At 37.1% G+C, this 13601-nt stretch overlaps 1 protein-coding gene across 2 annotated transcripts in view; it reads right to left on the reverse strand.

Annotated features, from left to right (window-relative positions):
• TBC1D23 (TBC1 domain family member 23) overlaps positions 1-13601 on the reverse strand; it is a 65659-nt gene that overhangs the window by 21667 nt on the left and 30391 nt on the right. For both annotated transcript variants that reach the window (XM_007453201.1, XM_007453200.1), the window contains exons 5-10: positions 9468-9591; positions 5623-5747; positions 5485-5531; positions 4555-4658; positions 3074-3196; positions 1593-1685 (exon numbers count right to left, since the gene is read on the reverse strand). In XM_007453201.1, the coding sequence (XP_007453263.1) occupies positions 1593-1685; positions 3074-3196; positions 4555-4658; positions 5485-5531; positions 5623-5747; positions 9468-9591 (616 nt within the window). The remainder of the gene's footprint in view (positions 1-1592; positions 1686-3073; positions 3197-4554; positions 4659-5484; positions 5532-5622; positions 5748-9467; positions 9592-13601) is intronic.

The raw sequence follows: 13601 nt of genomic DNA on the forward strand, positions 1-13601 counted from the left end.
AAAAAAAAAAAAAAAAAAAAAAAAAAAAAGCATAGTGAAAATCCAATAGAAAAATGGACAAACCATAGAAAAGCAATTTGCATTGATAAAAAAAAATACAAATTAACAGCACACTTGAAAAAAGATGCATATCACTAGTAATGACAAGAATGACCATCATTCTTGCAAAATAAAAAATTCGTAATGTCCAATAATGCTGATGGTATGAAACAATCATTCTCACTTAGAGTTGTAAAGTATCAGTTGATTCAGCCTTTCTAAAGGGCAATACGTTAGATTCTAGTAATGTATATGCCCACAACTCTCAACCCCAAAATTTTACTTTTAGGGGTCTATTTTACAGAAATATTTGTGCAAGTTCACAAAATATATATAAGGATGTTAACTATAGCATTGTTTTATTACAAGAAAACTGAAAACATTCTAGATGTACATCCATCAGGCAATAAATTATGGTATATCTGTACCATGGACCACTATACAGACATTAAAAACAATGTACTAAAATGAAAAGATCTCCAAAAAACTGTTAAGTGAAAATGCGAGTGAACTGTTAAGTGAAAAATCAAGTGGAAAAAAAAAAGTGAGTAAGAAATATGTAAATACATATTAAAGGTCTGGATGATTAAACAAACTGAGAGTAACTGTCAACTGTGGAGACATCCTTTGAGTTTTTTAAGAATAATCAAGTTATTAATGATGAATAAATTTTAAAAATAAGCATAGAAGAAGGAACATTTAGGTCTTCCCAGATGAATCAAGGAAGAGAAAGGCACAGAGTTCACTTTTAGGATGCAAACAAGCTAGGACTGCCTTCTTCACCTATAGCACCCCAAACTCTCTGGGTTGTTTTACCTCCATTTTCCATGAGTTTCCTCTTGATACCACCTAGACCTTTCAACATGCCCTTTCAGCTTCAGCGTCAACTTTTTCAGACAAGTTGGGAAGAAGGGCAGATAGAATGGTCAGCAAAAGAAGTTATTCCTCTTTCTGTCTTCTCCATCCCTGAGGCTCTAATAACCCCAGAAGGGCTTAAATGATGTCAGTCCCAGTCCTACCAAATGCTCTAAGCATCTCTGACAATATTTAATTATCTACTTCATCTAGTCCTTCAATTCAAGTGACCCTAGGACAGCAATTTGAACTGGGCCCCTATACACCAGACACCACCCTTATTAAATATTACTTTATTACATGCATAAGTACTCATGATGGAAAAAAAGGCTTATAGACTAATTACCCAATCGTAAGAAGAGCTAATATTCACAGAGTACTTACTAAGTGCAAGACTCTATGCTGAGTGCTACATCAGGTAGCTCACAGTAAGAAGTTTAGAATTTACTGACATAACAATGGTAAGCAACAGTAAGCCATAGTTAACAGTGCTTTCATCTACCCTTTATGATGCCAAAAGGGTGTCCTAGGTGAAAAGGAAACCTGAGGCAACACTTTTATAAGGGCAGAGACTCCCTCCTTAAGCAGAAAGAAAAACATCCCCAATCTGGTACATGTGTATTTATTTATGGGCTAAAGAAAAGAAATCCATTTCTTCTCTTACTTTTTAAAAATTTTTAATCAGCATTTATACTAACCAGATCTGAATCTAAGTGGAAAGCAGTTGATAAATGCCCAGCATTATACTGTTCTGCAGGACGGCAATCCACCACAAAGAATCGGACTCCTTCCTAAAAGGGAAACATTTGACAAAATACAACTTGCCATGAGGGTCACATTTTACACAATATAATATTAACAATTAACCAAAGAAGGGGAAACAGATAGATTAGAAATGGATCTCACATAAGAGGACCCATACAGACTCAAGAAAATAACCTCAAGATCTTAAATAGTTTTATTCATTTTAAATAGTTAAAATACTCTGTATATACTGTTCTTGACTAGAAAGTCTTAAAATATGTAGCAGAAGAATGTTAGTTTAAGCCATAAAACTAATTATACTGGAATTTAATAATTTGTATATCATGTTAAACACTTTTAAAAACACTGTGTAGTTATAAACACAGATGTAGATACAATTCCTGTTTCTGAAAATAAACACAGATGTAGATACAATTCCTGTTTCTGAAAATAAGCCCACACACTTATCAACAATGCAATTCACATAAGGATTAAATAAATGTCTTTTGGGGGCGAGAGGAGGTTCTCCAGTGCCAGTCTGAACTGAAGAAGTTCACATGGGTCTCTTTAAACTAGGTTACATGTTTCGATTTGTTTTTAAGTAATAGTTCTAATAAGAAAAATATGTGAAATGCTTGTTTTAAAAAGATCTACTGTAAAAGGCCTGTCTTTCCATGTCCGTTCCTCTTCTCTCCATCTTCAAAATACATCCCACCGGGGCCTCCCTGGTGGCGCAGTGGTTGAGAGTCCGCCTGCCGATGCAGGGGATACGGGTTCATGCCCCGGTCTGGGAGGCTCCCGCGTGCCGCGTAGCGGCTGGGCCCGTGAGCCGCGTAGCGGCTGGGCCTGTGAGCCGTGGCCGCTGAGCTTGCGCGTCCGGCAACGGGAAAGGCCACGACAGTGAGAGGCCCACATATCGCAAAAAAAAAAAAAAATACATCCCACCTTCCAAACACACACACACGGTTAACTGTTGCACTGTTAGCGAAAAGATTTTCATGAAGACAGCAACAGACAGAAAATCATGGTATATCCTCAATTCTCCTTTGTAACATGCCTTTTGGCATTAAACCATGTAATTCAATTAGCTGTATAAGTATCCGGAATTTAACTGTTAAATGCTAAATCCACCCTTTTAAGTACTTTATATAACATTCAATTGCTTTGTTATAATATGAAAAAAGATTTGGCAATTTACAAAAATTGGTGTCAAAATTAATTAGTTGTTGACAAGTAAAATAACACGCAAGCTGGCAGTTTAAAAATGAGCATATGGACAGAAGATTTAACCCATTAATCATTCAAAAAAAGCAAAACAACTACATTGTTATAGTAAATTAATTTTGTGAGAATCAACAAACAGGGAGGAAATGTTGATTCCTTGCATTTAAAGGGAATAGTCTTTTGATAAACAGTGGGGTTTTTTTTTACTTACCCCTTGAAGCTGATTTGCTTGAAGGATCTCTGACACAGAGATGGCCAGACAAAGTGCCTGACTCAAATCTGCATCGTCATCCTTAATTCCCAACAAAGTACTACCAAAGAGATGGTGATTATCCTGTGTGAAGAGGAATTTTTGAAACATTATGCAGAAAAAATAAAATCAAACTTTCTTCCTGAAACTATTCTCAATAGACCAAGACAAAAGGTAAAATAATTATATAACATCTTTGAGTCATGTGATTTAACATATCCTCTCATATCTTACAGGCTAAAAGCTACAAAAAGTCTACATACAAAGTCCCCATTAGATTTCACACAAAATGAAAGACTAAGAAAAAATAACACATTCTACACAGCTATTTTCTATATTATCACCTATATTTAAATAGTAAATTTTTAAATGGTTACTCACAACTTTTTATATTTTAATAAAATGAAAACGAAAACATGGCATAAATTGTGTAATATGCTGCTAAAACCTACTCTAATTAGCAACTGCTAGTGCAGACTATTTATGTCTGAAGAATAAAAGCTATTCTCTTAAAAGACTGGAAAGAAAAGGATAAGACTTCTTTTTCATCCAGTATCATAACCACTATCCCACCATCTAACTTAGTCAACACTGTTGGGAAATGAGGTGATCTACATAAGGCAATTATTAAAATAGCTGAAACTAGTCCCTAGAAATAAATCGCTTTTGTAATTAATTAGTTTTGAGGGAAATGTTCTTACAAGGTTTCCCTTATCTGCCTCCTGAACACACTATATTGAACATAATTTAATCTCATCTTAATGTTTCAGTAACATGATAACTTCCAACTAGCAATTATGATGCTAGAATGCCTTAAAAAAAAAAAAAAAAAAACCCAATAATGCTCTCATGAGCACCTGAGGTCACAAATTGTTTATAAATGGTACTCCTGTGCCTCCCCGTTACTAGCTTTTGCTTCTTAGAGTTTTACTTTCTAGGAGCTCACAGCACTTGGGCTTCTAATCTGGTGTCCTTTCTCTTGAAAGCACTTGTCTGATCTGAGAAAGGTTCTAGGTCTCTATGGAGCTAAGTGACCCTTTTCTGTTTAAAAGACAGCTCAGCAACATTAAAGTTGTGCAAAGCTAAACTCCAGATAAAGAAGGCATAATTATATATCCTCCATCAGATTTTTGAAATATTTATATTTTTTAACGTCAAGGAAGCATTAATTTAAGAAATACCTTATAGTCAAGAGTCTCATGATCAGAAATAATAATCAGAGTAGAGGTGAAATGGTTCCTAGAATATTTGTATAGTATCTTTTTTAATGTCTGTTCCTCCATTAGGGAGAGTATTTACAGTGAAAAAAATCACACAAGACTGTAACACATAAAAAGAAAAGAAGGACAACCTAGAGTATTTTAACTGAAGTGGATACAACATAAACATAAAACAATGCACAAAATGTGAAATACTGAAGTAGGTGATTTCTTGTCTGATACCTTCCTAAATGAAGCTGGTGTTTTACTGCAATAATACTGAGCCAGAGAGAAAAGGTCTTCTATATCTTCTAGATTCAAACTGGATGGAATATTTTCCAAGAACTCTGAAATATGATTACAAATATAATATTAAAAAGGTTTTTTGTGAAAAATATAGTAATGAACATTATTTACATATCAAAGTTGGTTTATCGTCAACATTTGAACTATATAATTGGAATCTCAACAGTGATGCATTGAAAACTGCTTGAGAAGTGGATTTTCCCCAAAGGAACTGAAACTGTTAATACAGTTCTGCTCTTAGTGAATGATGGTATCTGGCAATCAAATCAAATTCATTAGCCTCGATTGGAATAGTGTGATTTATTCAATGAACACATAATAAATGTCAGGGCCCCTGGAAATAAAAAATGACCAAAATGACCAATGGTTCCTGACTTAAGGAACTTTGTCTGGTTTGAGAAATGTGACGATAAATCATTATAACATAGTGAGATAAACACTATAACACACACAGTACAAAGTGCCAGGCACTATAGAGAGCAAGTAACTAAATCTGTGTGGGAGCTAGAGTGGGGGAGAACCCAAACGAAGAACCAAGACTTCAACAACGGATATACTTGTAAGAGCTGAGTATTCAAAGGCAAATTAAGGAAGAAGGAAGGGGAGAGTGAGAGGAGAGCAGTTTATCTGAACAATGAAACCAAACAAAGAGTATATGGAAAAGAAGTGAAAGAGTGAAAAATACATAGAAGGAATGAATAAGGGTGGCAAATCAGGGGCAACAGTCTTTAAGGTCTGTACCTGGAGAGTGTGTAAGAGTTGAATGGAACCTCAGAGCTCTTCTAGAGTATTCTAAGTTTATAGATGAGGAAACCGAGTTTCAGAAAACTGACTTGAAATGTTTTCTCCACATTAAATAATACTTACGGATAACTTCTTCTTTGCTGTTAGACTCCTGTGCTAAAATGACTTCTCTGTAAAAAGAGAATCAAATGAATTTGAGTTAAATATCAACAGAGCACCCTGAGAACAGAGAGGAAAAAATCTAGTCAAATTAATACTTACTTTGCATTAACAAGGATTATTAACATTAAGAAATAAATAAAAAATGGATCTGCTTGTTGTAGATATCCATCCCATATTGCCTGAGTGACTTCAATGGAACAGTAACAGGAAAAAAGACTTCCAAGCTGTAATCAGGAAATGAAACGAGAGATATAAACCACTGGCAACGACTTATTCTTTTAAAAGTATTCAGGCAAGTGTGTAGCATTATATCAAACTGTCTGTACCTGATATTTAACTTGTACCTTAACTTTACTGTATGTAATCCAAAGGCAGAACATGTGGATTCAAGGCACAATAAAGCCACTTACTAGCTGTATGACTTAGGGTATGTCACTTAACCTCTAGAGCTTCCATTTCTACTTCTGTTTAAAAAAAAAAAAAAAAAAAAGAATACTACTACCCATCCTCTAACCTAGGGTATATACAGTAACTAGCACATATATACACATATACAGTAACTAGCACATATCTGCCACAGCATAATAACCCCAAGAGCTCTGTAAGGGTAACTATTATAGTACTTAACTTGCAAGGTAATTGTGAGGATCAAGCATGGTAATTTGAGTTAAGAGCACCAAATGAAATTGTAAGGACAATTTAAAGGCAAATTGTTCCCCAATCTTACTTGTACATCATTTGAAACAGATGAGACAACATTCATGTCCCTCAAAACGTTTCAGGAGCTCTATGGTTTTCTACTTCAAATAAAAGAATTGTTAATGTGTAAGTTCCTCTAGAGCCCAACTGTGTTTTAAATTGCATAAATTCAGTGATATTTTTAGATCATTCCATTTTTATTAGATACAGAAACAATTCCATCTAGAAGTTAAATTTCAAACAGTGTTAATGGCTAAAGGGAGCTAATGAGAACACGTACATTTAATGAATATTTTGTGCCAGGTACTAAATTACTGCCACATATCTTTTATTATATATCTCTTATTCTAAATATTCTCACAACAGTCCTTCAAAATAGACATTTTCCTCCCCATATTATAGGTAAGAAAACAGACGTCTATTAAGTAACCTTCCCAACATCACAGAGCTAGTAAATGGTGATGTTTGGGCTAGAAAAAGCCTGACACTCCACAGCTGATGTAACTGCTATTACAGCTGACCGCAAAGCTTTTAAAGTACATAATCGCTTCTAATGTTTTCTGTAACTGTTTAAAAATTACTATTACAAATACAGAAGATGCAAATACAAACAGAATAGCAAGATATGGTCACCATTAAATTCAGTTAGCTAAACTAAAGCTACCATTGCATCATTCACAGTTATGAGTTCTCAAAGTTTAGGAATTCATTTTGTTTCATCTCATGATTTAAAAAAAAAAAGACTCCATCCCATAGACATGATACTAGTAGCAAGAATGAACTACTTGGGGCATTGACCAAGTGAAACTGGTGGTTTCAGTACTCAGTTAAAATCTGCTAGCAGCACTGAGAACTACTTCAGAGCTCTGGTCACAGAAACGGCATTTCCCAGCCATAATGTGACGAGAGAGATCTCTACTAATATATCAGAATGCTTAAAAGAAAGTTTCTTACTTCAACACAAATGAGCAGATTTAATAGCAACATATGAATCTCAGAGAAACTACAATTTTATTATTTTTACTCAAAGTGAGAAGACTGCAGCCGAGAAGGAATGAAAGAATAGGCTGCTGCAGTATGAGATTTAGTATGCCAGAGCTGAAACCAGTTGCGATGCTCTAGTCACCATTTCCTCATTACTCATCTCATCACCTTCTGAGATAGGTACTATTATTAGTTCCATTTTACAGATGAAGAAATCGAAGCTCAGAGGCTAAGTGTATTAAATCACATGGTTAATAAGTGGCAGAAATGGAATCCTTCCTGAAGAAAAGCTACGTAAGACATGATCAAGGAACACATTAAAAATTTTGAATATACGTATATTCTTCTAGAACCCAATCACTGTTTTAGAAAGATCTTCAAGTTACCCTAGAAGAGCAGTTCTCAAAGTATGGTCTGAGGAGCCTTGGAAGTCCCCAAGAGTATTTACAGGGTATTGAGATGTCAAAGCTATTTTCATAATAATACTTAGATTTTGCCTTTTTCATATTCATTCTCTCACAAATGAACAACAGAATTTTCCAAAGGCTACACGAAATATGGTATCATCACAGATTCAATAGAGAAGCAGATATGAGAACGTACCTGCCTGTGCTCTAACCAAATATTGAGATTTGCAAAAATATTAAAAAATGTCACTATTCTGATTTTCTTTTTGGAAAATAGTTAATTTTCATTTAAAAATAGGCTATTTATGTTAACATGTATTGGATTTATCACTACTTCTAAATGAATTAATAAATGGTTAAAATTTCTTAATTTCTAACCAACATAATCCACATAAATTGTGGCTCCTCAATAAATGTTGAGTGTAAGAGGTCCTGAGACCAAAAGGTTTGAGAACCACTGACCTAGAATAATAGAACTTCCCATTTAAAAATACAAATATAGGGCTTGCCTGGTGGCGCAGTGGTTAAGAATCCACCTGCCAATGCAGGGGACTCGGGTTTGAGCCATGGTCCAGGAAGATCCCACATGCTGCAGAACAACTAAGCCCGTGCGCCACAACTACTGAGCCCACGCACCGCAACTACTGGAGCCCGCGCGCCTAGAGCCAGTGCTCTACAATAAGAGAAGCCAGCGCAATGAGAAGCCGGCACACCGCAACAAAGAGTAGCCCCCGCTCACCGCAACTAGAGAAAGCCCACACGCAGCAATGAAGACCCAACGCAGCCAAAAATAAATAAAATTTAAAAAAATAAAAATACAAATATAGAATGACAGAGTACTGAGATGTACTTTTATTAAAATTTTTTTAATTTATTAATTTATTTTTTGGCGGCATTGGGTCTTCATTGCTGCGCGCGGACTTTTCCTAGTTGCAGCGAGCATGGGCTACTCTTTGTTGCAGTGCGCAGCCTTCTCATTGCGGTGGATTCTTCTGTCATGGAGCACAGGCTCTAGGGCATGCGGGCTTCAGTAGCTGTGGTGTGTGGGATCAGTAGTTGTGCCTCGCGGGCTGTAGAGTGCAGGCTCAGTAGTTGTGGCACACGGGTTTAGTTGCTCTGCGGCATGTGGGATCTTCCCAGCCCAGGGCTCAAACCCGTGTCCCCTGCATTGGCAGGTGGATTCTTAACCACTGCGCCACAAGGAAAGTCCCTGAAATGTACTTTATATTCTTTTATATTAATCATTTGATAATCTTGTTATTTTCCTTGTCATTGGATATCAATTCTTATACATACTATCAACAATTTAATCACAGTTTTAAAGTGAACTGATACAGATCATATTTTTTTTTTTTTTTTGCTGTACGCGGGCCTCTCACTGTTGTGGCCTCTCCCGCTGCGGAGCACAGGCTCCGGACGTGCAGGCTCAGCGGCCATGACTCACGGGCCCAGCCACTCCACGGCATGTGGGATCTTCCCGGACCGGGGCATGAACCCATGTCCCCTGCATCGGCAGGCGGACTCTCAACCACTGTGCCACCAGGGAAGCCCCAGATCATATATTTATATATATTACATATATATATTATACATAAGTAAACATATCACATATATTTACATATATTTGTAAAACAACAAAAGGCTAAACTTCATATTAAATAATTTAAACTAATGTAAGTGAAGAGCAAAAAAAAAATCATTTTTGAAGTGCCAATAATTTTTCTCCTTTGGTTTAAATAGTAATAGTCTATAATTTAGTGCTTTTCTTTCTCTTCCTTGGGGGAAAAAAAACACCTAACTATAGTTTTATAGAAAGCTATTTTTCATTAAGTGTTCCTACTTTCACTTTATTACCCAGTTGAGTGCATAGGAGTCTGGAGTAATTTTCTTTGTATCAAGAAAAGAACAAAGCTCTGGCTCATGGTACTGGATGAGTAATCGGAAAAGATGAAATGGTCTCCCCTTCAGAGAACAATCCCTAAAAAACAAAAGAAGCAAAGTTTCTCGCATTAATAGGTCAGAAATGATCATGTCAGTAACCGATCCTCCTGCAATACCCACCTCCCCTCCCTACCCCAGAACATCTGAACACCACAGCACTGACGACAGCAAGCCTGCCTGATACAACCGGGCAGACCTCTCTTGCTAACACCTGATACACCTGACCTGAAAGAAAGTCTGTAGAAACATCAGGTCTACAGCCAACTCTAGGCAGAGTCTTTCCAGGTGAACCCAGGCAGCACTCAGGAGAAAGGACTACAGGGACCAATGAAAACAGTGGGACCACTTAGGTTATTTTGATAAGTTTTGGATCCCAAAAGGATATCTGGAGAGTCCTGAGGAACTCCATCCAGCTCCCTTCTTCCCTGCTAAATAAGAAGAAACTCCTAGAAAGGCTTCAGGTTAGCTCCACAGTTAATGTACTCAATTAGGAATCCTTCAGCAAAGGTACAAGTCTGAAATGGCCACAGATGAACATTCCAAAATAGTGGACCCAGAGCCTTAGAAGCTGTTGAAGTGGCCTGGGTATCAGGTGCTCAGAGTGAATCCTGGGAGGTGCCAAACACTGACCTTATTGAGTAACTGTACTACTTCTTACCTTGTTCCCCTATGTCTCATAAATCATTAAAAATTTTAAAAAATTTAAACAGCTCAAAGCACAGGCCATCATAATAAAAGTCAGTATTTATTGAGGAAATACCATGTGCCAGACACTATAATAGACACTTTACAAAGTGACCTCATTTTATCTTTACAGGCAACTGTGAAAGATACTATTATCATCTTCACTTTACAGATGAGAAAAATGAGGTTTAGCTGCGGTCAAGCAGCCCACCCAAGGTCATGTAGCTAAGAAGTGATGGAACTAAGACTTGTACACAGAAACTGGGCATTAAACCATTATGCATACTACCCTTCCACATATGTAATTTAATATTTCAACAAGTGGTATTTTGGTAGATGTACAGTCTAAAAAAAGCAAACTATAAAAAAACTGAAGGACTTCCCCGGCAGTCTAGGGGTTGGAACTCCACGCTTCCACTGCAGGGGGCGGGGGTTTGATCCCTGGTTGGGGAACTAGGATCCTGCATGCTGCAGGGCATGGCCAAAGAAAAAAAAACACTGAAACAAGGTTAAAGGCTTCATGCAAAAAAGTTAATGAAATGAATGTCAGTTTTAACATAAAAGCATTGATAAGGAATGTTTCAAAATGCTATTCCAATGGGAATAATGAAAAATAATTTCTACAAAACTAAGCTCTAAGGTCAATGCCAGGATTTGGTATGACCCTCTATCTACCATTTTCTAATACTGCAGATAACAGGGAAGTTTTGTAGAAAAAGCCCTAAATTGGTAATTCAGATGCCCAAAGACAGAAGTGGATTCATATTGGCAAGAATACCTCCTCCTTAGTCTGAATACTTTCCCCATTCTACATATGCAAGGCAATAGACTGCTAAAACAAAACACATAAACACAGGTTGTAAGCAGAGTAGGGACATACACTGTAAGGACAATTGCCTAGTTTGCCTCAGAAAAAGTGGAACATCTCAGAGAGTCAGCCATTGCAACAGCATCTATTCATTTAGTAGCTGTGATTACAAAGTTACTCTCCACTGCAAAGCACTGTGCTTGATAGAATTCTGCCCATGTTATATCTGAATCTGTAATAAGAAGATATATTATAGTGGAGTTGTTCTAGCAACATTTTGTGGGGCTGGGCCCTATGCAGGGGTATTAACACTGACCCTGGAGTACTGTGTTACATGTGGAACTCATGGAAACAGTAACTGGAGAACCTGACAAGACGGTGTGTTACACAGCTCAATGTAAACCCCAATCCCTCTATTAGTAACTACCACCGCCAACATTCTGTAGAGAGAAAGCTGGAATATCATGTCCCTTGCTATTACTAGCTCTGTTACACTGAGAGGTGGTAAAATATAAGCAGGTGAGAGACTTAGTATAACAGAATGACTCCCAAATATGAATTCCAGTCTCAGCTTTACCATGACCTTAGCCCTATATTCTGGCATCTCTGGGTCTGTTTTCCTAACATGAAGCACTATCGCTTCCAGGTAGCACAGAGGTTCTCCACTCTGGAGTACGCTAGAGTCACCTGGGAATTAAAACAAAAACAAAAACAAAAAAACCCTACATGGCTCTACATAGTCTATTTATAGTTGAAACTTCAAGAACCAGTATGTTTTAAAAGTTCTTTGGCTGAACAGACATTTCTCCAAAGAAGATATACAAATTGTCACTTAGCACATGAAAAAAAGCAGAAAATCATTAGCTGTCAGGGAAATGCAAATCAAAACCATAATGAGATACCACTTCACACTCAGTCTGGCTATAATTTAAAAAAAAAAATGTTGACAAGGATGCAAAGAAACTGGGATCTTCATTCACTGCTGGTGGGAATATAAAATGTTGCAGTTATTGTAGAAAAATCTGGCAATTCATCAAAAGGTTAAACACGGATTTACCATATGATTCAACATTTCCACTCCTAGGTATATACCCAAAAGAAATGAAATACATGTCCACATAAAAACTTGTACACAAATGTTCACAAATGCATTATTCATAATAGCTAAAAAGTGAAAACAATCCAAATGTTCAGCAACTGTTGCATGAGTAAATAAAATGTGGTATTTTATTTATATTGTGCATACAATGAGATATTACTTGGCAATAAAAAGAAATAAGTAATGATATATGCCATAATATGGATGAATCCTTAAAACATTATACTAAGTGAAAGAAGGTAGTCATAAAAGACCACATATTATATGATTCTATTTATATAAAATCTCCAGAATAGGCAAATCCATAGAGAAAGATAAGTGGTTGCCTAGGGCTGAGAGTATTAGGGGAAAACAGAGAGTTGACTGCTAATGAGTATTGGGGTTTCTTTTGGGGGTGACAGAAACATTCTAAAAATGATTGTGGCTATGGTTGCACAACTCTGTGAGCATACTAAAAACCACTGAATTGTACATACTAAAAGGATGAATTTTGTAATATGTGAATTATACTTCAAGCTATAAAAGAAAAAGAAAAAAAAAGTTCTTCAGTTGATTCTAATAAGCAACGAGGGTGGAGAGCCTTATTAGTTAAAGCACAGGTGTCCAATCAAACTTAGGTTCAAATCCTGACTCAGTCATACAGCAGAAGTGTAATCCTGAATAAGTCATTTAATGTCCTTCTTTGCCTCAGTTTCTGCAGCTGTAAATCAGAGATACATACCTTACAGTGGTCACTGTTTAAATGAGAAAACACACAAAGAACCTACATCTAACATAGTGTGTTACCGCACAGAAAAGCAGAAAAAAATGGTAGTCATTTAACTATCAAGCTCCAGAACAGCTGCACACTGCAATCAACCAAGAAGCTCTAAACCTAAACAAACATCAGTGCACCAATGTCCTCCTCAGAGATGTGATTTAATTAGTCAGGTATGTAAACGGGCATCAGAATTTTTAAGAACTCCCCCCAATGATTCCAATGTGCATCAAAGGTTCACTGTGCAGCCAAACTACTGGTCTAGATTATGTCAAAAGTTCCTTTTGGCTCTAAAATTCTAACTACCTGATCCACAGCACTGAGAACTACAAGAATTCCTTCTGGCCTCGTAAGTGCCACACCTGCTACTACCCACCCCCTTTCCCCTGCTCCCCACAACGACCTACACATCTGTCTAGACTCAACTTAAGTGTCACGTTCCCAGAGGCGACCTCCCTGACCTCTAGGTCAAGTTAGGTCACCCCCATTATACATTCCCATAGCACTCTATAGTTCACCTTCCTGACACTCAGCGCACTTCTAATTACTTGTTCAACGCCTGTATTTCTAGGACTATATTCCAAGCTGTAACCCCAGCACCTCATTTAAAGTAGCAGCACTCCAGGGCTTCCCTGGTGGCGCAGTGGTTGAGAGTCCGCCTGCCGATGCAGGGGACACGGGTTTGTGCCCCAGCCCGGG

Source organism: Lipotes vexillifer, unplaced genomic scaffold (genome assembly GCF_000442215.2).
Source record: "Lipotes vexillifer unplaced genomic scaffold, Lipotes_vexillifer_v1.1 scaffold963, whole genome shotgun sequence".
Taxonomy (NCBI): Eukaryota; Metazoa; Chordata; class Mammalia; order Artiodactyla; family Lipotidae; genus Lipotes; species Lipotes vexillifer.